This window comes from Petaurus breviceps, unplaced genomic scaffold (assembly GCF_028583685.1).
Source record: "Petaurus breviceps papuanus isolate PSGF00001 unplaced genomic scaffold, PetGlider_PUasm1.0 89983, whole genome shotgun sequence".
NCBI lineage: Eukaryota > Metazoa > Chordata > Mammalia > Diprotodontia > Petauridae > Petaurus > Petaurus breviceps.
The window spans coordinates 20,611-47,524 of NW_027187150.1; the positions used below are offsets into that span (position 1 = coordinate 20,611).

The 26,914-nt window shown below is 34.0% G+C and overlaps 1 protein-coding gene across 8 annotated transcripts in view; it reads right to left on the reverse strand.

Annotated features, from left to right (window-relative positions):
• Positions 1-26,914, reverse strand: part of LOC138176559 (utrophin-like) — a 382,659-nt gene that overhangs the window by 11,384 nt on the left and 344,361 nt on the right. For all 8 annotated transcript variants that reach the window (XM_069107338.1, XM_069107343.1, XM_069107341.1 and 5 more), the window contains 10 exons: positions 24,327-24,440; positions 19,376-19,531; positions 17,154-17,324; positions 14,995-15,174; positions 10,712-10,846; positions 9,001-9,150; positions 6,200-6,361; positions 5,286-5,414; positions 3,999-4,172; positions 2,411-2,566 (listed from right to left, as the gene is read on the reverse strand). In XM_069107338.1, the coding sequence (XP_068963439.1) occupies positions 2,411-2,566; positions 3,999-4,172; positions 5,286-5,414; positions 6,200-6,361; positions 9,001-9,150; positions 10,712-10,846; positions 14,995-15,174; positions 17,154-17,324; positions 19,376-19,531; positions 24,327-24,440 (1,527 nt within the window). The remainder of the gene's footprint in view (positions 1-2,410; positions 2,567-3,998; positions 4,173-5,285; positions 5,415-6,199; positions 6,362-9,000; positions 9,151-10,711; positions 10,847-14,994; positions 15,175-17,153; positions 17,325-19,375; positions 19,532-24,326; positions 24,441-26,914) is intronic.

Below are 26,914 nucleotides of genomic sequence, written 5' to 3' on the forward strand. Positions count from 1 at the left end.
AACAAAGCAGATCCAAGAACCTGTGGTAGCTGCAAACCCTGAGGACGAGCTTGGGGTGCTTGATGCTACAGTTTCTCATTCTCCTATTCCATAAAATAGCACAGGGACTGATTTAGACAATCACTATAAGTGGCTAACAATGTAAAAAGTCTTTTGAAATTCTTGGGAGAAAGGCACTATATAAATATTTGTGTGTATCAATGAGTTAACCAATGTGGAGATAAACTTATAGGAGAAGTAAAAGCATTTATGTAAATACACATTTACTAATACTTTTCATGTAAAAGCAGATTATCTTCAAATGAAATTCTAAGACAACTGAAAAGAAATGAGATAAATAAAATGTTTGTCCTCATGTATATGAATACATATTATATGTATTATAATATATGTGGATTGTAAAAAATACACAATATGAATATTATAAATGGCATAGACAAAAATCAAAAATAGTATTATCAATAAGTAATCAATCAATAGACACTGATTAAACACCTACTGTGAGTTGCATTAAATGGCCAGTACATGACAATTTAACTAAAATTACTTCTGTAGAATAAAAGGGTTAAAGCATCAGCTAAAAGGGAGTAATTTTTTTCTACATAGAAGAATCAGGTCAAGTGAATCTAAGCTTCTGGAAAATTTGGGGGAAAATATCTAAAATACCAGTAAGACACCAAATATCTAAATTATATCTATTTGACTAATCAGATACCCAGGAAGTAATGACATCATAGTAAGATTTATTTTGTGAAAAAAAAAAAAAGTCATGATAAAAACAATTTGCAACATGTGTTGCAATAAATTATACCTGGGTATCCAAGTTTTATTCCAATCAAAACATTTTTTTAAATGCTTAAGGTAGAATTAGCCTCCAATTTTTAATCATTTCATTACACAACTCTGAGAACCACAGTCACAATAAAAGTTTTTGGTCCGGTTGACAGTAATGCCACAGCCATCTATAAAATGTGCACAAAATAAATGGGCCTAGTAAATTTTTATATGTAACTGCAACTGTATAATGATGAGAAGATCGTCCATATTGCACATTTCTGATTACAATGTCCTTAAAATAATTTGGTCCCAGACCTACAATTTTTTCTCAGCATAGTGAGGCTGTAATTGACTAAAAATTCAATGCTATAGAGTCTAATTGTTAAACTAAAGTAAAGTGAGAGTGAAAACAACATTCTAACCACTTTCCTCTGGGCTAGTAGAAAGATTTCCATCATATTTCATCTGGGTGTATTTAATATTCAATAACTGCAGCATAATTCAGAACAACATCTATAACTAAGCTGCATTTCAACTTCACAGTTTTTATTTCTTTATTGGCTTCAAGGCAAAGATTCTAAAATAAGTCAAATCATTAAGCAATTAGATTTTTTGAGTGCCTCAATGTAAAACATCCAACAGCTTCTCTCTCTGTGGTTCCTTCAAAATAACCAAATTATGCATGTATTTTAGAAGGACTTAAAAATGCTGGCATATTAACATGAATTACCTATGCCTTAATGTTTGGGTTATACTGTGGCTTGAAGCAATGATATGGAAATAATGGAGTCTGGGAAAGACAGAACAGAATATAAAAGTGGACCTGTGAGTCAGAAGACTTGGGCTAGGTTCATTATGACTTTGGTCAAATGAGTCAAAATTTCAGTGCCCTCTAGGATCTTTTTAAAATGCAAAGTAGTTGCTAAATTGCATTAGTAAAGGCTTTCTTCCTCCCTTCTAAGTGGAAAAAAACAATGGAAAAGGGGAAAGAAAAGAAGTAGAGGAGAAAATTGGAGGATTAAGATTTTTAATGACCAACATTTAAGAAAAAAAAAAAAGACAGCTAGATGGTGAAGTGAATAGAGTACAAGGCCTGGAGTCAGGAAGACCAGAGTTCAAATCTGGTCTCAGACACTAGCTATACGACCCTGGGAAAGTCACTTAACCCTGTTTTCCTCCACTTCCTCATCTATAAAATGAGCTTGAGAAGGAGAAGGCAAACCACTCTAGTATCTTTGCAAAGAAAACACTAAAGTGGGTCATGAAAAGGCAGACACAACTTAAACCATTCAACAATGACAAAATATTTTTTAAAAAGATAACTTTAGGTTTTCCCATATTACCAGTAGAAGGATTAAAAAATCAACTGACAATGGCAAAACTAATAAAAGTTGTATTAAACTAAAAAATAGAATATAGAAAGCAGGTTCTGTGTAAATAACTATAATGAATATCTAATTAAAATTTTCAAATATATAACTCACAATTTCAAAGTATAGTAAATAGTACAATAAAATCTAGGGAAAAATTATTTCAAAAGAAATCAGATGCATGAAACAAGTCAGGTCTCCTAGCAGTGAGCTATTTTTTAAACAGACATATTTTCCTTAACAAAACAGTACAATCTTCTTACCTGTGCACCCAAGTCATTATAGAGGAACTTCAAAGAAGTCAGCTGTTCATCCATTCCTTTCGGGTTGTCTGTTTGTTGCTTTTGCACAATCTGCCTTCCAGTTTTGATTACAGTCTCTACTTCAAGTTTTACTTCACTCAAAGTTTTGTAGAGTTTCTTTATTTTAAAAAAAAAAGAATGAAAATTCCACATTTCAGGAAAAATTATCAATCTCCAGTAATTTGGGTCAATAGCATAACATGTTTAAAAACAAAATATTTTAAAAACTTTTTTTTTATTTCTTAAATTTAAACCTGGAGGAAAATCAGTTCAAGGTGATAAGTAAACCATGGTTAAAAGCCAAATGACTTTGATAATTAAAAAAAATTGAAAAGGTATCAAGTATCATACATAATAGTTATCTAAAGAAAATGATATTACAAATAATTAACATTATCAAAGACTTTAGGGAACATTTCCCCAATCTATTTTTCACGAGCTCTGGATCATGTGTAGGAATTCATTATCTGTGTGTGGCACCCAGACTTAACAAAGTATTCTGACCAAATGGGGAGGAAATTGTTTTTAGTTGGTACAACCATTTCTAATGGTCAGTCCTTTTCCTAATAACTTTTCATGATCAGTGATGTGCCTGAAAAATAAACATATGCTAGATGCTTGGGCTACAATTTTGACAATCCAAGCTCTGACTACTATCAGCTCTATTCTACCTACGTACAACTATCAGTGTTCAGAGGGAAAGAGCATGTTTCTAGAAATGAATTTTGAAAAGTTCAGAAATCATTACTCTAAGCTAAACAAATATAAAAATGGAAGAAAAGTCAAAGACAGAAGCTTTAGCTTCAGCAAATTTCACACATGAACTATATCATTTCTAAGCTCCCAGAAGCTCCTTGAGAAAGACTGACTCTTTGTACCTGTATCCCCAGGGCCTAGCCTAGTGCTAAGCATATAGTGGCTATTCAATAAACACTTGTTGAATGATTTATAGTTTCACAGGCTTACAATGGTCAAGACAAGAATAACAGCAAGATATCACATGAAATATTTTAGAATGGTAAGGGAAGCTCAGAATAATAAAGCGTTTTTTGTTTTTTAAACTACATTGGGAGAAAAGGGTACCAATGAAGACATAGAACTACTGTCTGACCATAACTGACAGGAAAAGACAGCAAGGGTCCTCAAATCTTTTTTTCTGCTTCTGTTGTTTGTTTGTGTCTGCCCGGGACAATGACATTTGCACCACAAATAACAGGAAAAAAAACCAACAATTGACAATCACAATAAATAAGGAGATAAAATGATAAAACTTAGCTGCGTTTGATGAAGTCATTGGGCCAGAAAAAACTACATCTTTGTGGAGGGGGGAGAATCTGCAGACAATAAACCAGTGGGACTGACTCTGATGCTTGGAAAAATTCTAGAAAATGTAGCCCTACTACCAAGACTCAAATACCACAAAGAAATTTAAATTTTAAGTAGTGCATTTTCTTTAAAAAAAAAAAAAAAGGTTAAAAATGATGCACGTGCAACCTATCTCTGTCTCTCTGTCTCTCTCTCTCTCTCTCCAGCAGAGACATTGCCTTACCATGCATTTGTCCAAATGACTCTGAATTACATCTGGATCTACATCCTTCACATCCAAAACATGAAGATCAGCCTTTACGCCATCTAGAACCCGCTTGCAATCAAGCATACGCTGCTCAAAATTAGCAGGCTTCTGGAAAAGTTGGTACTTTGTGGACACTTCACGAAGTTTCCGCTGATGATGAATATGATGATGATGACAATGACAACATTGACAATGATGAGTATAATGATAATAAAAATAAATGTTTAATATAAGAAAAAATTCACACCTAATTATGCTACCATCAATTTAACTGCTGAAGATCAACCACCCTTTATAACGTAAAACTTGAGTATTCTAGAATAAATTAAAATGCTGCAGTGAACCCAAGTATAAAATCCATAGTTAATCAATAATTAGGAATCTACATGATCAAATAATTTCCTGAGTTAACTAGAACCAAGTGTTACCTTGACAAATTGCTTCTTTATCTTTGAAAAGTGAATGATAAAACTGAATGAGAGAAATTCAAACTTTTGGGGTGACTAGGTGGTGCAGTGAATAGAACACTGGCCCTGGAGTCAGGAGGATCTGAGTTCAAATCCAGCCCCAGACACTTAACGCTTTTACTAGCCATGTGACCTTGGGCAAGTCACTTAACCCCAATTGCCCTGCCTTCCCCCCTCCAAAAAGAAATTCAAACTTTATCATTCTTAGGAATCAGTCTTAGAAGCATCATTTACTCCAGCAGGGTGTTTTTCTAGAACCTCAGTAACAGGACAAATATCTATAATATCAGTATCCAAATCTGGTGACCCCTTTTCTTTTTAATGCCTCTATAAAATTAGATTTTTTTTTCTTACCAATGAACAAAATTCAATGTGTATATATAGTGGTACACCAGGACACAAATAGTACTTTTTTCAAGCAACATATTTCCATCCCATGTCTCATAAAATCAGTAACAGCTAAGGAGTTCAAAGTCTTTCCTTGAACCTGCTTCTCCTACTCAAAGCTCCTTCTTTGTAGTTCCTATACTATCCGGTAAGTGTACCAGATGGTAAAGGAACACAGAAATGGGTTCAATTCCCAGCTACATAACTACATAATTTTGGCTCAGTCTTTTAATCTCTTAGGACATCAATTTCCTCAATTATATAACAAGGAGTTAGACTAGTTGATCTCTCAAATGTATCTCAGTTCTATCAGTCTATGATTAAACTCATTAAAAATTAACAAATGATCACTTATTTCTGCGTGTCCATCTGTCTTGAAAGATGGGACCAGAATCTTCTGCTCCTTTACCTGCAGCAAATCCATCTGACTTCCTCCTCGAGGGGTCCTGCCTTCCGGAGAAGGAGGTGGCTGAGGTCGCATATTTCTTCTCAGCTCTTCCAGTGTTAATTCATGTGCTGAGATTTCGGCATGCATTTTCTGGCAAAGGAAAAGAGTGAAGGCTAAAAGGAGGGATGACTTTTAAAATAGGCCATGGAAAGAAACTGTACACAAAGAAATAATAGAAAATATTATGGGAGACTCTCCAAATTAGCCAGGGTCACTGGCACTATAGCAAGAGTAAATGCAGGGGGGGCAGCTAGGTGGCGCAGTGAGTAAAGTGCCAGCCCCAGAGTCAGGAGGACCTGAGTTCAGTTCTGGCCTCAGACACTTAACACCCACACAAAAATACTAGCCGTGTAACCTCGGGCAAGTTACTTAACCCCAATTGCCCTCCAAAAGGCAAAAAAAAAAAAAAAAGTAAAAGCGGTGCTGGAACAGAAATCAGGGGATCTCAGTTCAAATTCAACTCTGGTACATGATACCTGAAGCAAAAGTACTACACCCTTCTTTGGTCTTCAGTTTCCTCATCCGTAGAATGAGGAAGTTGGACTAAATGATCCAAAAATTTCTTATAGTTCAAAACTCTACCTTATTTGTGCTTTCTAAACCTTAAAGAGCCCTATAAATGTGATTGATTATAATTATTATTTTCCACATGTTCTTAATGGAAGGAGGAGCTAAAATAAGCTCTAAAGAGCTGCCCACATGAAATATATAGAGCCTCTTGGACCATAACAAATTGCAAGAAAAATAAAAATTGAAAATGTTCATTATGAAATTAGTGCATCTGCATAAAATGTGCTGTCTCCAGGAACTGGCAGGAACCATTCATTGTACCATGATTTGAAAACACAAAAAAGTTTATGTAACTGAGGAATTACCTGAGCCTCCTGTGGAACCTGGAAGGCATCTATTCTATCTGTCAAGTATGTGGTAAGCTGTTTATCCAACTCTGTTAGGCTTTCCTGCAAGACTTGCAACATATGGTCAGTTTCCCTCATAGTCTGTACTTGCTTTTCCAAAGAAATGTGTCTGGACTCTGCCTACAGAGGAGAAAAAGTATTAAGAAGCTCCATATACACTCAGTTAGGGATAACTATCAATATAATAGCATCCATACATTCCAGGTCACAAAAAGAAGAAACAGATGGCAAAGCATCACCATTCAGGAAGCTATGACTTCATTTAGATAAGTAATTACCATACAAGAACACTCATTGAAAAGATGCCATTCAACTGTAACAAAGAAAGATACTTATACTTTTCTCTAAGCAAAACATAAAATGCCAGGCCTCACAAAATTATCTATCTTTCATAAACAACATTAAAAAACAACAAAGCATAAGAACAAAGATCAGGAAATATGGAGTCAAAAGAACTGGCTTCAAATCCTGGTTCTGTTAAGGGAAACTGACTTTGGGAAGTCATTTTTACTTTATGGTACTTCAAACTGCCTTAAAAGGCAATGGAAATATGAGTTACTGTTTGCATAATCTTTGCCAATTTTTCCAGATATTGTGAAATGAAATTTCAGAATTATTTTGACTTCCATTTTTCTTGTTATTAAATAATAGAGCACTCTTTGATATAATTGTTAAAAGACTGAAATGCGCACTATTAATGATGTATAATTTTTCTTAAAAGAATTGTTTAGCTTATTTTTTAATTATTAGGGGATGGCTTTTGGTCTTACATATTTCTATTAATTTTATATCTTGGATATCAAACTCTTACCAGAGAGATCAGATTTTTAAAAAGATGCCAGCTGACTGCTTCCAATTCTTATCCTGGATGCATTAAATCTGTTTGTGCAAAAACTTTTCAATTTCATATAATCAAAGTTATTCATTTAATCATGTTTACTTCCTTCTATTCCTTGTGTTAAGAATTAATTTCCCTAATTATAGCTAGGAAAGGCATACATGATCAACTGATTTTGTAACATTTTACTGGTATTATCTTTCACGTTCAAGTCATATATCTATTTTGAATTTATTTTATATTTTTGTATAAGATATTGGTTTAAGCTTAATTTCTATCAAAATGCTTTTCAATTTTCCTAGTAGGTCATAGCAAATGGGGGTTCCTTTTCTTATGTTTTCTCTTTTACTATAGATAGGAAAAGTAAGTTCTGATTTCTGATTAGACTTTGCCAAGTCAGCTGCATTGATATCCTTTTTTCTACTTTTTAACCAGTAACAAATAATCTTAATGACCGCTGCTTTATAATATAATTTGAGGTCTGGAAGTGCTATTCCCTCCCCCTTAACTTTTTTCCATTATTTACCTTGATATCTTTAGTCATTTGTTCTCCTAAGTGAATTGTTGCAACTTTAATTAGATTTGATAAAGTATGCCATTGCTAATTCTACATTAGTAAAGCAACAAAGGGTCTCTGGTAATATTATCATTTTTATTATATTAGCATGGCCCAGCAACAAGAACTGAGTGCTCTAATTATATAAGGTGTCTTTCATTTCTTAAAGAAACATATTTATTACAAACTATACAAATATTATATTGCTTTGGTAGAATAACTCCAAAATATTTTATAAATTTTGTACTTATTTTGAAATTAACTTTCTATTTTGCCTTTTGGACTTTTTAAAAATTATAGAGAAATATTGTTGATTTTAAGGGTTTATCGTGAAGTCTCGAAATTCATTGAAGATGTTTAGTGTCTCAATTAGTTTCTTTGCTGATTTCCTAGAATATTATAAATAAACGATCATATCATTAACAACTAAGGATAGTCTTGTCTCTTCTTTGCCTCATTATGAATTTAATTTCTGTCTACTGTCTTATTGCTAACATTTCTATAACTGTATTGAAAAATGGTGGGTAAAGTATGCAACCATGTTTTATTCTTGTGTTTGTCAGGGAAAATTTCTATGGTGTCATTAATGCCTATTATAATTGCTTTTGGTTTGAGATACATGTTTTTCAAAAGAAAATAATTTTATAAATATAAATACAAATTATCATGGTTTGCAAAATGATCAAGGTAGGAAAAAATGACAAGATAATTCTATGTAGTTTTTCAACATGTTAAAAGTAATCAGACGTAATTCTAGTATCTTATAAATGTTTATATATATATATATATATATATAATATTGCTGTGTGGACCTGCTATGTGCAATGTTTGCTTTAGATCAATAAAATTTACATCCCACTTTTTTCACTGCATTTTGCATATTATTACTACCATTTACTATAAAACTTTAAATATTCCTACCACTTTACAGTTAAATTTATCTTTCATGTTACCATAGAATACAAAGAAGTATTTAAAGAAATTTATTTGTACTGTTGACATATTAATAAGGTAAGATACTTAATGAGATATTCCAATATATCACTGATCAAAATAATTTGAACTCTATTTTTTATAAGACCAAACACTATTTAACCTCAAAAGTTAAATATAAAAATGCATTTTATCTGATTAAGACTATAAAGTTCTATACACAAAAGGAAATGAATTTAATTTTTGGCTAGAAATAATATCAAAGGCCTTTTGGGTGATGCAAGAAGAACCCGGTCAGGTCAACTTTATGATTTTGCTTGACTTTAGCCGGACCATTTCCTACAGGGTAAAACTCTATTTTCCTTAGTTGCCCTTCCTTTAAACTGAAGCAATAAACATTCATCATCATTTATGAGTACTGTGTACTCTTACCAAGTGACTCAATTCTTCGTATCGGCTATTGAAGTTCTCTAACTTCTCGCTGATTATGTCATCAAGAATCCCACCATCAATTAGAGTCTGACCAAGTTCACGGATCTGAGTGCGATTATCTGCTGGGTGGCGTAAAACTGATTCCAAAGACTAAATAGGAAAAAAATAAAACAAAACAAACTTGTGATATGAGGAGTTACTTTATGTCAAGACTATAAAACTGAATATTGGCACCTTCCAGTTCTTATCCTGCATTTATTTTAGCACATTTCAATTTACTCTTGATGGACAATCTATCTTATACACAATTACCAATTTGAAGAAGTTCTCTTCAACTCACCTCTGACTTCCCCATTGCCCCAGACCACTATTCCAAACCAAATCATTTTCATCAATTACCTGCATTACAACTGTTTCCACATGCCAATAGCACCGGCCACCCCATCCTCAAATACTTAAAGAATAAAATAAATTCATTAATTGAATGCAGCCTTATAATACATTTCTTTTTTCTAATTAGGTCATGTTGTCAATAAACTACATTATCATATCATTGTTCTGGTATAATTCCCAAAAAATTCCGTTCATCGGGGAGACAAACTACACTATACCAATTACAAAAAAATAAAATAAAATGGATTTTGGTTTCCAGTATAATAACTACTCTTGTTGTGCCAGGTTTTCTCCATCCCCCCTACCTCAAGGAAGTGAGCAGACTGCAAGGTCAGCTCTGCTTCCCCCACTGGGTCTCAGCCCTTTCCCAGTCAGCTCACCTGCATAGAAGTGGGTGGGCTTCTGGGTCAGGTGCAGGAATTTCAAGGTATACTGACCAATCACTGCTTACTTAAGGCCCCCTTTATAAGCTGAGGTTTTGCCCCCGATCGGGGATGTTGCTGGCTGCTACTGCTATTGCTATACCTGGGACATGTGGTAGTAACTGCTCAGCCAACCATGTAGCCTGATCAGCCAATATGGCGTTTTAATAAAAGGTCCATTCTAAATTATAACTTGGGTCTTGCTCTCATTAATCAAGGTACAACACTCTAAGAAACAATAGTGGTATTTATTTTGTATGCATTATTTTTGCACCAGACCAAATTTCATCAAGACAGAGAATTCCTAGTGAAAATCCTCCCATACCAAGGTAGATACCTTTTCTGCCATTCATAGTTTCAGAGAGCTGAAGGGGGCAATTGGGAAATTAAGGGACCTGCTTAGGACCACAGTTAGGATGTATTATAAGAAGGACTTGAAACCAGGCCTTCATGACTATATGGCCAGATTTCTAACCACTATCCTACACTGTCTCTCATAGTTCTATTAGTAATAATAAAAATTGTAGAATGAAAAGTAAAAGTCATTCAGAAAACTGATTTTTATCCCAGACTTTTTTCATCCACTTGGCAGCTTCTGACAAGTTATTTCTTGGCCTTTGATTCACAATCGCTCAAATGTGATTATATGAATACCTGCCTCTCACACAGGGATCCTGAGATGATTAGCATACCAAGAGTGCTTTTCACACATGCAGAAGCTGCTACAGCCTTCAGCAATAGTAAAAGCTGATTATTATGCTCATTAAAAATGCAACTTTCCAAAGAACAAAATAGCCCTGTAAGAAACTGTCTTCTTTATTTTAGCCCAGGATGAATCTGAGAGTAGCAAGACAAGAGGAAATTATCACACATTTAAAAAGATGGCTCTAAAGTACCTCAAGGGCTTCATTGAGAGCATCTGCTTTCTCAGGCAGGGATTCAGTGCTCTGTACTCTCTCTTCCAAAGTATTTAGCCAGATTGTCTCTAGCTCTAAATAATGAAGCAGTTCAATCCAGCAAGACCATACCTCCTAAAATGAGGACAAATCAAATTAGTCTGAAGGGCAATGAACACATAATAGTATCTCCATATATCTACACGTTCTGCTTAATCAAGGATAATTTCATTTAACAAGCATAGTTCAAATGACTAGTTATAACACCATCTACCACAATATGGAAAAAAAAATTAGAAAGTAATCTAATATCTGATAAGAAGGCAGTGAAAATTTAGGGAGATCAGAAGAAGAAATAAAACATGGGGGAAAGCATTCGTAAATATCCAGCAAATTTTTGTTGACACTAAAGCAGCATTCTGATATTTTCCTATCATTTCAACTTTATTTTTTAAATATAATTTGCACTGGAAGCAAAATGGAAATCAAAAGACAAGTTAGGAGATTAAACAAGACCATAGAAAAGAAGTCTAAATTTACAGACAAGGGTAATTTAGCTGGAATTCATGAACTTGTTTAAAAAAATTTTTAATAACTATATATCAATATAATTGATTTATTTTGCTATCCTTTGTATTAATTTATGAATTTAAAAACATTATTCTGAGAAAGAATCCAGAGGTTTCAGCAGACTGCCAAAAGGGCCCTGACACAAAAATAGGTTAAGAAATTCTGATTTTGGAAGAAAACAAAGGGCAGAGTTTAGGTTGGAAGCTTTCAAAAAAAGTATATTATATCATAATAAACAATGCAATAATACATACAAACATATATATATATATATATACATATATATATAGCAAAACAGAAGAAGATAATTATCCATGAAAATGCAGATCACTTTTTATGTAACTTTTCTTTTTAAATATATAAAACATTTAACTTGCTGCTTTCAAAGCTATCCTCCTTGACTGTTCTTATTTCTGATCTTCTCTCTTTTCCCTTATAGGCAATTTTTTTGGAAGATATTTTAATGACCCTCTTTACTTCTTTTATTTTTTTCCTCACTTTCTCCCCTTCCCTCCACCCCCTCCCCCTTCCACAACCCTGTATCAGTGAAAAGGCCAGAACTGAATACACATTCAATTGGAAGATACCTCTGGCTGTTTATATATACTTTACTGCTCCTCCTTCAGCACATTTAGAAAGAAGTGCCTTGCTTGTTTCTCTTCACTGTATTTGAGGTGTCCTTAGTGGCTGCATTCATTTACTCCTTTTACCTTTCAAATAACCTCTTCAGGTCTGGGTTTCTAAGAATGTTCTGTTGTTGAAAGTTCTTTTTTTTTTTCACTTATGATTGAAGTTAAGATTTGTAGGGCAAGTCGTGGACTACATCTAGAGCTCTATTGCTTTTTAGAACACATTATTCCATTCCCTCCTGCATTTTCTGATGAGTACAGATTAGTCATTTAAGTTTTCTTTCTTTTACTGAAGGTCTTTCTGCTTATTGCTTGCATAATTCTGTTATTTCACAATTAAGTTGTTAAACATAACCACTATGTGCCTTAGAATTTGCAACCTTGAGTTTTCTTTGGAAGGCAAGCTCTGTATTTCTTTTTAATCATTGCTTTCTGTGTTCAGAAGCTCTAGGCAATTTTCTTGTATTATTTTTTATAGTATGGTGTCCAGGTATTTTGACCTGTCATATTCTTCAGGAAGAGCTATAATCCTTCTGATCTCAATGCATTTGAGATCATTATGTTTTGCTTCCATGGACAACATACATTGGTTCAATGTTACTGTTTCTTGCTTCTGAAGGTACCAACACCAATCCGCCTCTTCTTAGAAGTAGCTCTATAGTGCTTTGTCGTTTAGAATTTTTTTTTGCTACTTCTGACAACTGCTTAAATTTTGGCAGTTTTTATGCCTAGTTTATCTTCCCTTCAAGATACATGGCCAATTTGCCTTCCTAAAATCTCTAACTTCTCCTTCTGTATGAATGTAAGACAGAGAAGGAAATTATATTAGATTCTTCCTCTCTTCTCACTCCTACTCTCTATTCTTCTTTTCCCCAAAAAACCATAGTTTCCATTCCCACTATTTCCTCTTATAGTTTACAAATTCTATCTATTCCAGTCTTTGAGTTCTAACCAGTTATTTTTTTATCTAAAGAAATTTTCATATAAAATACAGCTAATACTTTGACCACTAAAAACCAACTTGAGGAAGATATTCCCTAATTTAGAGTATTAAATGATAAATGTTTTAGGAAATTAATTGTCACTGTTGATCATAGATGTCTTCCACATCTAACATCCTATAACACTGTGTTGTGTAATGACAATTTTTAACCAAATGAATGAAATAGAGCATATCTTCAAGAAAAAATTACTGAAGAAAATTATAGGGACATTACACTTATACATCATGAAGTCTAAACCTGTGATCATTCAGATACAATATGTGATCCTCATTTAGTTAAAACCTAAAAAGACAAAAGGAGTTGCATTTGCTACACTGTGTACTGATTCCTATTTATAAAAATAATGGTTGACATTTATGTAGAATTATTAAAGATTTCAAAGTTTGTTTCATATGTTCTCCAATTGGAAGCACAGGTTTTCCTAGTTGCATTTTATAGGTGATGAATCTAAGGCTCAGAGATTTAAGGGATTTGAACATGGTTTCAGGGAGAGTATGATGAGAAGTAACATTTAGAATTGGTTCTTCTATTCCTTCTAGATTTAAGAACAGCACTCTCCCCACAAGAGCAAAGCATATTGTGCTTAATAATTTAGAGTAACAATATTAAATTCCTTTTAAAATATTGCTTCATTGTTTCTCCATTTTTCCTTTGCTTGATTATAGCAGCAAAGATAGAAAATATCATTGAAAACATCTAATCCAAGACACGCAATTTTACAGATAAAAAAAAAGCCAGAAAACTAAAAATTTGCCAGCAATCACATTAATGGTTACTTGTAGAACTTAGATCAGAATACTTAGTTTAGTCTTCTTTCCTTTAAGGTAAGCTATATAAAATATGGGTGCTAATCAATCCATGAAGAGCCTATAATGTGCTAAGCACTATATATACAAATATAAACACACTGGAACAATCCCTACTGTCAATGAGTATAAAGATGAAACAGTTGTAAAGAGAAGTTTGGATTATTAAAAGTTTTCCTTAATTTCCCCAAAGCAAACCGGCCTACTCTCCTCCTATTCAATTTTCGTTCCAATCCATCTGTGAAATATTTGCTAAAGTCATAAAAAAAATGATGGATTAGCTCTTTGTGTTTTCCACCCAATTGTATGTCAAAATCTGGACAACAGGCAATCTTTATCCATTTGGTTTGTACTACATGAACAGTTAGGCAGAATTATTTGGTGACTGTGGGTTTCATTTTGGAGACTCTGCATCATTAAGGGATTAATGAAATTAATAATAAATTATCTGGTGTCAGGAATTATTTGACTGCAAACCATAATAGTCTCTGAAGAAGCACAGCTGCAGATCATCCATAAGACAAAAGAGAAACACATGAGGGGCATGAGTGAAATACTGGACATTACCAATAGAAAAATGGCATAATTAAGATGCTATCTTTTAAGTATGCAGCTTGGTTTTATTTATTTTTAATTTATGGGGGGAAAGCATTTCTAATACACAGTATAATTTTAAAAGCGACTGCATGTGAAACTGCAATCTGTTATGTACAACTTGTTATTCCTTTTAAATATATATTAAAATTATCATGTAATTTTTTTTTCTTTTTCTTCCCTCTCCAATGTGCTACTTAGTTTTGCTAAAATGCTTTCCCTTCCCTCTTTCTTTTTTGTTACTTATTAGAAGGAATAGCTCAAGTCAAAAACAAAAAAGAAAAAGAAAAATTTGTACAAAGAAAAATGTACAACTGGAAAATGATGATTGAATCACAGAGTGAGAGCAAGGACAAACTGGTACCTATACCATATATATGCTCCATTAGCATCCACGCAATGCCAAGAGTATCCTGGGAGGACCCCCTAGAGAGGACTACAGGAAGAATGGACAATAGGCACAAGGGTTCTGGAGGAGTAGTTGGCTTATAATATGCACCACTGGAAACAGTATTCATATCATTATGACCATGTATCCACGTAAGTATTATATTAACTATAGATATATGCAGTAAAGATAAGTACACTATTAGACAATTTCATTCCTAAACCTGCACAGATGACTACAAATTCAAAGCATATTTTTATGAAAGGGGGGAGAGGGAGGGAAAAAAACAAACCTCTAGTGTATGGCATTTCCCTCGAATCCGATTACAAAGAAGCTGATAGTTTTCCAATACAACATTCAACTCAGATGTTAATTCTTCACCACCAGAGGGCACTTTTGCAGCTAACAACTTGATGCTATCTTTCAAAATCTTCACTCGCACCTCCTTCTGCAACACATCCTCTTTTGCCCTCTGTGGAAAGAGAGGATAAAACATTAAGAAAAAAATATATTAAACCACTTCTCCCTTCCACAACTGTTTTCTAAATGTTTTTATTTTGTTTTCTTTCTAAACTTTAATATCTAAATCAGTTATCATAATTGACTAGATTTCAAGGGTTTTTTTTTTTACACAAAGACAGAAACAGTAAATAAAGGATTATTAAATCTGGTATTCAAAGGGTGTGTGCTCTTACAGGGATGAGCCAACACAAATCTGAATATGAATCCAAATAATAAGTACACTATTTTGTAAGGCAACTTCATACATTCAACTTAACACTATAGTAGCATAATGCAAGTGACTTCAGGAGCTATTGCCATAATATCCTTCCTCCTTCCGTAGACATTTACATTTCAAAAAGACCCCCTAAAATAGTTTAAATACTAAATTTTTAAAGAAGTAGGGAGAATGTACAGATTGCTTTACAAGAAACAAAATATGTTTCAATCAATTGGTCCCCTAAGGATCACAATAAAACTTATCAACAGAGGTGCTGAACACCTAAGTCACGTTCAATAGCTGCCAGAATCACTTCAGAATTCATTTAGTCCAATCCCATCATTTGACATATAAGAAAAGTGAAGCCAAGGGAGTTGAAGAGACTCAGTCCAGGTCCCAAAGGTCAAAAGGTACGAGTCAGATTCAGTACCTTACCCACATCCTCTAACTTTCCATTGGACCATGCTGCCACTTACAGTAGGAGAAAAGAAATTTAGTTGATCTTCAATGACCACAAGGTCTTCACACAAAATTTTCTCATTAACAGGAGAGATAAGCTCCAAGGATGATATAAAATATCAGAAAATCCCCCAAATCATTATATCTGGCTTATAATTTCCTTCTTTCTATTTACATTTGAATATTGATTAATGGTACATTATGACAACTTCTAACATTTTCATGCAAAACCATAAAAGGCATACAATAAAGAACTAACAAGAATTAAAAGTTTTTACAGGTTTTATTTTTTTTCTCATCTCTCTCTACAGCACTCTTCCCCTATTCTGGAAAAGAAAGTATAGTATCTCATGACAACTTGGAATATTCTAAAATGATATACTTTTTAATTTCTATAATCTCTCTGTATTATAATTTCCCAGGTTCTTAAAGAATTAAGTGTGACCAATGGAATATACAAAGAATATTAATTATATGTATTAAATGAAGTAATATTCACTCATCCATTACATTAACCTCAATAATTTAAAAGGTATCAGTGCAATGGCAGTTACCCATTGACTGACAATTAACTCTTCTTAAAATTTTAAGATAATTTAAAGATTCTTGGCAATTCAAAATTCCTTACATGACTTTTATAAACAGTAAGTGCCTCCCAAGGGCACTTATATCAATAAGCACTTGTTCCAACAAAAACACTAAGACTCTAAGCAACAAAACTATTTCCACATACAATGCTATTTTCAGCAAAGGTACTAGGGTTTGACGTTTTCTTCACCTTGTACATTCAAGCAGATTAAATTTTGGCCAAAAAGAGTCACTACTTGTTCTCAAGTGTATCAAAATGCCCTTTAAAGTAATAGTTTCTGTGTCAGCTAAAACACTCAAGGACAACTGAAGCAAGACTTGAAAGCTGGGCTCTGTGCCCAGTGTATTTTTTTTAAGTGCACTGAACAATTTACATAGTACAAACTTGAGGGAAATAAATGCTATGGGCTGACTGGCTATCAAAGTAGTGGTGAAGGGTTCTGTTGCCTTACCAAGTGTCAGAGAGGCTATCAGACTAGCTAGCAATTGGGGAGTCTCAGTCATTTAAAAAAAAAAAAAAGCAAGTTGTTTCACATATAAAGGTAAGAAGAGAGAACCATAAGATTTTAAGGCCAGAGCTGGCTTCTAAAAGGCAAACTCTCTTGTTCCTGGAAACACATTACTGTCATCCCAAAATTGAAATAAATGGCCCAAATCCAATATTTATAGGATTATATTCCTACCTTCATTTCTTCAACAGCACTCTCTAGTTCTTCTGGTGATTTGTATTCAAAATCCTTTTCCAAATACTCTTCTTCAGCCTGAGTCATCCATTCTTGCATCTCAGCCAAGTCCTTCTTCAGATTCATAGCTTTTTCCTGACTTTCAGATAACTTATTCTTCTGAATAGCAATCTAGAGGATAAGTTGTTACCCAAAAAAAAAGATTTTGGTAATTTTTTTAAATTATTTTGAAACTTTGCTTTAAAAATCACACCATAAAAAATGCATGGAGTATCCAATGAAAAGTCTAATTTTATCAAGAATCAGTGCTAAGCATTATATTCCCAAAGGACAGAGGCTGGTGATAAAAATCCAGTGTTGGCAACTGGCAACTTTTAAATTATTAGGAAGTGAACAATGTCCCAAGGACAGTTGGGGAAAATGGGGATAACATGAACAATCTTTCTCCTCCTTGGGTATGGCTTAAATGGGTTGTTCAATTATGTCAATATTATTGATTTTTCTCATGGTGTTTTTTATGCTGGGAGCTATTGGAAAGTCTGATGTAGGAAGAGAAAAGAACAAAATGAAATCTATCTAGAGTATTATTTATCCCAGTTTTGCTCCCCTTCCCCAGCAACAATTTAAATAGAATAAAATTGAGCAACAAATACATGAATATATCCCTTGGTCCTGGGCCCAGTGGAAAAATGAGGTAGTAAGAATTCATAGTAATGAAACAAATAGGCATAAAATACTTACTCCACCCTCGGTGTTTGGGATGATAAGACACAATTAACTACATCGCAACTTGAAAAACAATTAAGGGCTTAAAAAACAAGAAATTGAGGGGCCAAAGAGGTACAAGGATGGGAGAATTCCTAACTGGTAGAATCTAGGAAAAATTCACAGAGTTAAGTGATAAAGTGGATAGAGCAATCAACCCTGGAGTCAGGAGGACCTGATCAAAGCTGGCCTGAGATATTTATTAACTGTGTGACTCTGGGCAAGTCATTCAACCCTGATTGCCTTCCCCACCTAAAAGAAAAAATGAAGTAAGAGTAGGTCTTCAAAAAGTAAAGAAAAATCATGTGTGTGTGTGTGTGTGTGTGTGTGTGTGTGTGTGTGTGTGTGTTTTCCTGGTTTGTTGGGGTATAGAATAAGTAAAAAACACTGAGTTTTTTTTTAAGCAGATTTTAATACGATGAGATTTTTTCATTGCAAAGATTACTTTGGCACATGTTTACATATTATTGAGAGGAATAACTTGAAGAAAGGAAATTAGTTTAGAAGCATATTATAATAGTCCAAGAGATAAAAGTAATAATGGTCTGAATTAAAATAGCAAAAGTAGAAGTGGAAAGGAGGGGAAAGTTTTTGGTTTTTGTTTTTAATTTTCCAAGAGACAGACTCCTAGGTTTTTGCAAATGACTAGATGTGAGAATAGGGAATAAGGGAAATGGATGAATAAAAGATGACTGAGGATTTTAGCATTTATAACTAGAATGCTGTTGTCATCGAGTGAAAAAAATGACAGTAAAATGAAGTGTAGATGTAATAGGAAAGATGATGGATCTAGACCTTATGAGTTTGAGGTATCAGCAAAATATCAAAGTAGATATGAAAAGTAGTAGGTGAAACTGGGCACTCAGTTTTGGGAATCATCTCTAAAAAGGCAAATCTCACATAATAATCAAACTTACAATGTATTATGGGAAAAAAAGTAGAAAAGACAGAAAAAATATCCTTTCAAAGTAACTACAGAATCTATAAAATATCTACAAGTCTTACAGGATTACGACTACAATCATAAAACAGTCTTTACTGTTTTTAATTAAAAAAAGAGATACTCTGCAAGATACTTATTGTTCATCATTAGACTGGGCCAATAAACTATAACAATACCACCTACATTAACTTACTTATGCAGTGTCATATCACTCAAACTACCTAGGGTTAATTTAAAGAAATAGAAAAAAAAATAACAAAATTTATTTGAAAGAAGAAAAAGCCAAGAATCTAAAGGTAAATTTGACAAGGGGGGAGGGGAAGAAAGAAGAGAGAAGGGTTTGATTTTTTTTTTCATTTTTTTTTGCCAGTGGAGAGGTAGGAAAGGAAAGAGGAAGAGATAATAAATGCTTATTGGTTGAAGAATTAAAAAATGCTAAAAACAATGAAGCAGGTTTAAGTTTTGCCAATTACTAAGTAAACAATATATAGACAATTATGATTAGAAAACTCACTTGCTTGCTGAGTTTCTCCCACTGTGTCTGGGAGTCTACAAGCACTTTCTGCACCCAAGTTTTAACTCCAGCAACTGGATGGCTTCTCAGAACAGATTCTATTTCTTTCATTTCTTTGAGGGATGAATCAACTGTTTCCATTTCATTAACAAATACCTATACACATAATAAAAACATTTGTTTAGGAAAATAAAAACAAAAGAAAAGAAATTTCAATGAGGACTTGGAAAGGGACACAGAGTACAAATAGGTTTGTCTTTTAATTTTATGACAATTTATTTGTTTCTACTTTGTTAAATATTAAGAGGGTTCTCTAAGAGTTAATTCCTTCTCTTGCAGGCATGATTGTTTGAATTTATAGAAAAGTTTATAACAATCTTAATAAACATAACATAGGATTCTGTTAGAAAGAATACTGGAATGGAAGTCAAGCAAATTCTTGTCTTCTCAGAATATGGAATTATTAATGATATAACCTTAGATAAATCACTTTGCTTTTCTGGGGCCCAGTTTGTTCATATATAAAATAGAGGAGTTAGATGAGATAATCTTTGTCATAGAGTACATTAAAAGAAGCATAGCTTTTTAAAAAAAAAGGAGGATAGGGCAATTGGGGTTAAATGCCTTGCCCAAGGTAACACTGCTAGTTTTTGTGTGTGTGTATGTGTCAAGTGTCTCAGGCTGGATACGAACCTAGGTCCTCCTGACTCCAGGGCCAGCACTCTACTCACTGCGCCACCTAGCCGCCCCAAGGAACATATCTTTTAAAAAGGAGGTGAGTAAATGTTGGTTTTATATTGGTTTGTGGGAAGGCTAAAGGATGCTATGGCTCTCTGTGCCGTTATGACTTATTAACTTCTTTGCTACTATGATGAAATCAGTTTACTGGTTTGGGGATTCAGTTTTCTGGGGTGTGAATAAGTGTTCTGCTTCTGTCTTGTAAATGGAAAGTCTGTTATATTTTGCAAGATAGCAACTATGCAGGTTATATTTTGCAGTCAAGCACTATAGCTCTTCTGTGTTCTGACCCACCTAGTCAAACTTCACATGAAGTACAGTGTTCAGTTCCTGACAACATAGTCAGGAAAGACAAGAGGATATCGGGAGTAGGGAGAGCAGGATGATAAAGGGCCCTGCATATATTTAATATGAAGATTAGCTAAAGGAAGGAGATATTTATCCTGGAGAACAGAACACCAGGTAATAGATGGAATTGTTAAGTATGAACATGCTAAATTTGTAGTCAGGGAGATCTGAGTTCAAATCCTACCTTAGACACTAGCTGTATGAATCTCTGCAAATCACTTAACTTCTTTCTGCATCAGCTTCCTCATCTATAAGATGAGGATGATAATAATAATAGCACCGATCTCACAGGGTTGTGGTGAGGATCAAATGAGACCATATATGTAAAGCACTTTGCAAACCTTTAAATTATGATATAAATGCTAAGTATTACTGCCATTTGTAGTGGTAATGGGAATTTGAAGATCTTCCCTGCCCCTTAATAAGTCTAAGGGAATTTGAAGACCTTGCCTGCTTTGAAAATAAACTCTGCCCCCTAATAGGCTGAATGTAATCACATGGAGCCTGTGGTCGGAGGAGTTTGCTAAAGGGTAGAACGGAGCCCACAGGAAGCTGGGAGTCAGAGTCAGCTAGATGGATGGGAATAGAGCACATTCCCAAGAGAGACAGATAGGCTTGTGAGTAAATGTTGGTCTTATATTGATTTGTGGGAAGGCTAAAGGATGCTATGGCTCTCTGTGTTGTTATGGCTTACTAACTTCTTTGCTACTATGATGGAATCAGTTTACTGGTTTGGGGATTCAGTTTTTGGGGTCTGAATAAATGTTCTGCTTCTGTCTTCTAAATGGAGAGTCTGTTGTATTTTGCAATTGAGCACTATGCAGGTATATTTATAATGATCATGGGTGCTATGAATATTACATTGGAACTACACCATTTTTAAGACCCACATAACACATGATAATGATCAACAAGTATCTGAATGGGTGCTATGTAGTAGAGAGATTAGATATATACTCTTTAGCACCAGAAGTCAGAACTAGGCCAAATGTGTGAAAATTGCAAAGTGGCAAACATAGGCTTGATATTAGAAAGGTCATAATAACTAGAATATTTCAAAAGAACAATCAGACGCATTAAGAAATAGTGGATTCGGGGGCGGCCAGGTAGCACAGCGAGTAAGAGCACCGGCTCCAGGGTTGAGAAGACCTGGAGATCGAATCCCGGGCTCAGACACTTAGCACCCACCCAGAAACACCTGGCCGTGTAACTTTGAGAAAGTTATTTAACCCCAATTGCTTAGGGGTGGCCAGGTGGCTCAGTGAGTAAGAGCACCAGCTCCAGTGTCGGGATGACCTGGATCAAATCCGGGCTCAGATACTCAACACCACACCCAGAAATAATAACTGGCCGTGTAACCTTGAGCAAGTTACTTAACCCCGATTGCTTTAAAAAAAAAAAAAAAAAGAAATAGTGGATTCTCTCTAAATTCCCTTGAAATAGAAGCTGCAAAATTATTTCTTTCATATATCAGTCATATATGGCTTGGAATAAATAACCACCAAAGTCTTGTCAAACATTATTGTGTGGGTTTTTATGATCAGCCACATTCCTTATAAAGACAAGCAAAATGTTATGTTATTGAGGGGAGAGTGAGATAGACAAATGATTTACTGGATATAAGGAATTCCTCATATGGAAACTCCCTACAAAAGTATAGATCTTCATGCTATCTGTAAAATATTGTCCTAAGAGATTTCAGGAACAGTTAGTTTATAGTCAAGGCAAAACTTGAAACAAGGTTGTCGTTTCCAAGATTAGTCTTTCATTCACTTTTTTTTGGGGGGGGGAGAGTGGGGAGAGAAGGGGTTAAATGAGTTGCCCAGGATCACACAGTTAGTAAATGCCTGAGGCCACATTTGTACTCAGGTCCTAACTCCAGGGCCAGGGTTCTATCCACTATCCACTAGCTGCCTACTCAGTCTTTCAAAACACATGAAGTACATGCAATATTCAAGCATTATGCTAAGTGCTGGGGACACAAAAAAACGCAAAAGAAAGCCTATGCACTAGGAAACTCAAAGTCTAAGGAGGGAGACAACATGAAAGCAACTCTGTACAAATAAGCTAAACACCAGATAAAATGGGTATGATCAACAGAGGGAAGGAACTGGAATCAAAGGTGATTGGGAAAGGCTAGGACACCTAGATGCTACAGTGGACAGGGCACTGGGCCTAGAGTCAGGAAAACCTAAATTCAAATCCAACCTCAGATGCTGACTAGCTGTGTGACCCTGGGTAAGTCACTTAACCCTGTTTGCCTCCGTTTCCTCATCTGTCAAATGAGCTGGAGAAGGAAATGGCAAACCAGTCTAGTATCTTTGCCAAGAAAACCCCAAATGGGGTCATGAAGAGTCAGACATGATAGAAGAACAAGAAAAGGGAAAGGCTTCCAATAGAACATCAGATTTTAGATAGAACTTGGAGGAAGCTAGAGAAATCAGGAAGCAGAGAACAATCCATCTAATATTCATATTTACCTGATGTCTCTCTTTCTTTATATACGAACATTTAAAAAAAAATTAGATGTGATTTTACTTGTGTAAGGAGTTCCTGGTCAAGAATTCTATCTAGCAGGACAGGCTGGCACTTTCCATGCAATATATAGTCAGGGACACTGAGGAGGCTTTACTTGACCTGGGTCACAAAGTTCAATTGCATCAGAAACCATACGTGAACACAATTCTTCCTTACTCTGAGGCCAGCAGCTACTCCATGATGTCTCTCATGAATATGAACATCGTCAGTAAGTTGATGGGGAGAATACACAGAGACACAGAGGTGAATCACTGCAGTAACAAGTACTGCTATTATTTTTATAACTCGGAAGGCTTTATGAACAAAGGCTGTGGACAAGGATCCCTAGCAACTGACTTGCTATTAACCTTTAAGTAATTCATTTTGCCTGAATGCTTCAGTATATATAGTTGTCTAAATGGGATATAAGTAATTCTCCCTACTCTGAAATTATGAAGCACTAAGATTTACATATTCCACAAACAATACATAGCTAATTAAAAAAATGTTCACATTTAGGTGTTGGTTTTAAAAGATGAAATGAATATAAGTCATACAAAAAGTCCAATTAATGTACTAAAAATATTCCTTAAAAGAAAAAAGTCAATTTGTAATAATAAAAGCTAACATTTTTACAATGATTTATGGTTTGCAAAACTGTCTTGTAATTATCATTATAATTCTGTCATCATGAGAACCAGTAAAGTATATACTATTATCACCCCCACTTTATAGATGTGAAAACTGAGGAAAATAGGAGTTAATTGGTTTTGCCAGAATCACAAAGCTGGTATAATGTCTGAGGCAAGATTTAACCTCATACCTTCCCGACTCCAAGTCTAGCATTGCAAGTCTATCTAACAAGCCACCAAGCCACCTCATATATAATATGAAAGGGTAGAATTAGATGGTCTACAAATTCCTTTAAAGCCATAATTCTTATAAACTATTACCTTAATCACAAAAGCTAAAACAAAATTCAGGTATATTTGTGCTGGTGCTTTCAAGAAAATATTCTGTCTGATGAAGGGGATTTGAATGCATAATTTCATGAGGATGGAAAATAACTGGTTTGCAAACCAGGTAATCCTGATTTGAAGCCTAATTCTATATCCAAAAATTCCAGGCCATCTCTCAACACAAATATTATGACTAAAATGAAAATGTAAAAACTCTTCAAGTCCTTTTATTAACAATAAAGTCAAAACACTTTTACAAAGAAGAATACTTTACCTACAGTTCATCATCTCATACATTTCAAGTTTTGATAGTAGAAGTAAATAATATGGAAGGTAAAGCAAAATGTTACTATTTATTACACTAGGCTTCTAAGATCAGCAAAACTCACATTGCATTGGTCGAGTTGTCTTTGAAGTCCTTCAGCATCTCCTTGGACGGCTTGCTCTGTCATTAAGAAGTCTTTCACACCATTCACCCACTTCTCAATGACTTTAGAATCAGCCTAAATCGAACACAGTAATGAAAAGGAGATATCAATAAGAGGCAAACAAACTCCTACATCTCAAGACCAATTGATGTTGAACAGAGAAACTTTAGAAAACTTTAGTAGTATCACTTCCATCATGTTCTTGCTTCCTTTTATAAATTATCCTCCACAGAATAATTTTATCCATTCATGAACAAGCTCTTCTGATGCCCCCAGAAATAATGCATTTTATTCCCCAAATTATAAACTACTATCAGCTGAATATACATTAGTAAAATTAAAACCTATGTTATTAAAAACTCACTTTATAAATGTAAGTACTTAGGTACTTATATCTATGAAAGTCTCAGTTTTTTTTTAATGGCATCCTAGGCTGTCAGCTATATCTTTTTTATTTTGATATTTAATTTGAGGCAAAGTATTATAGAGATATTTTTTGCCTGTTTTCCATAAACTGTCTATCAAAGACTGGAATGAAAATTAAATAAATACTGTTTAGCACCTTTTCTTGGTTATTGGTAGGAAGGAAGGAATTGAATAAGCAACATTCAGATTACCAAAAAAAAAAAAAGCATCAATTTGTCAATAAATCAATGAAATAACAAATATTCAATAAGTGTTACATACTGTGCTGGGCATTGGGAATACAAGAACAAAGACGGAAACAATCCCTTTTCCCAAGGAGACTATATTATAAGGGGGAAGAGAAGTACATATCAAAATATATGCAGCATAAATTTAAAGCTAATAAATACTCTGAGATGATCCCAAAGGAAATCATTTCTCAGAAATTAAAGCAGTCAAACAGGTAATGCTGAAACATTTTGAATTTTAATTTAATTTAAATTTTGGTATTTTACTTCCCAGCATCTTTAAGAACCATAACCCCAGACTTCCTTCCAGAATATGCTCCTAGAATTTAAATATATGTGTTTGACAGCCTAAACAGAATGTTTTCTGCTTGTAGAAGAATAATGAATTTAAAATATACAGTCACACAAAGACAAAGAAGGAAGACCCTGAAAGATATTAGTCCAACCTCTCTCTCTCTCTCTCTCTCTCTCTCTCTCTCTATATATATATATATATATATATATATATATATATATACCATCCCTGATATATGATCATATAGTTTTTACTCAAATATTTTCAAAGACAGGTAATTTAATGTCACAACATAGCTCATTCAATTGTTGGACAGAACTAATGCTTAAAAATATTTTCCTTACACTGATCTGTAATTTATTTCTTTAATTTTGGCTCGTTACATATATTTTGAGCATTATTGATGTGTTCTATTTTTACATTATTTACATTTTCAGATTATTACCATTTTATGAGGCATCTTGTAACAAAGTAAAACAGTTAAGCAAAATGAAAAATACAATGACCTCATGTAAAAAATGAATGCAATATTTCACATCTATAGTACCCCTCAATCCTATATTTTTAAAAAATCTATATTCTCTCCCACCCCCTCAATATCATAAAAAAATAAAACAGAGAAAAACAAATTTCTTGTAATAAATATGCATAGTCAAGTAAAACAAATTCCCTCAATGGTCACACATAAAAATATATTTCTAATATCACACCCCAAATCCATCATCCTTCCATAATGGATAACACATTTCATCACTGGTCATCTGGAATAATGAATGGTTATTGTATTGAACACATTTCTTGTCTTCTTCTTTTTTATGATGTTACTGCATAAATTATTTTCCTGGCTCTGCTCATTTCATTCTTTATCAGTTTATAAAATTCTTCAAAATTGTCCATTTTAAAAATACTGATATTATGATTCAAAAGATTTTTCTAGTTCTGCTCATTTGATTCACATTAGTACATCAAACCTTTCCACATCTTTTAAAACCATCTGTTTCTTCATTTCTTACAGCACAACAATAATCCATGACATTCATATGCCACAAAAAACTTATGCTGTGATTCCTCAATTTTTAGTTTCCAATTTTTTGGCATAAAAAAATAGTTGCTTTAAACATTTTTGTATGTATAGGAACTTTTCTTCTTTCTTTAATCTCTTTTGGTTATAGGTCTAGCAGATATATACCTGAATCAAAGGGCATGAACCACTTAGTAATTTCTGTGTATAATTCCAAATTGTTTTCCAGAATGGGTGTACCCACTCACAGATGCATCAGTGCGCCTGTTTTCCCACAGTCCCATTGCCATTTATCATTTCCTTTTTTGTCATATTTGTTACTTTGATAAGTGTAAGATAAAATCTCAACATTGCTTTAATTTGCATTTTTCTAATTAGTAGTGACTTGGAGCTTTTTTTTCATATGGCTATATATAAACAGGGAATTCTTCCCTTGAGAACTGTTTGTTCATATACTTATACAATCTATGATTTCAGGAACGTAGAAGAAAAGGAGTTTATAAATATCTCTAAAGGAAAGACCTTTTAAGAACAACTACGAATCCCTCAGGCTTGTCTCCCGAAATCTAGCTCTTCCCAG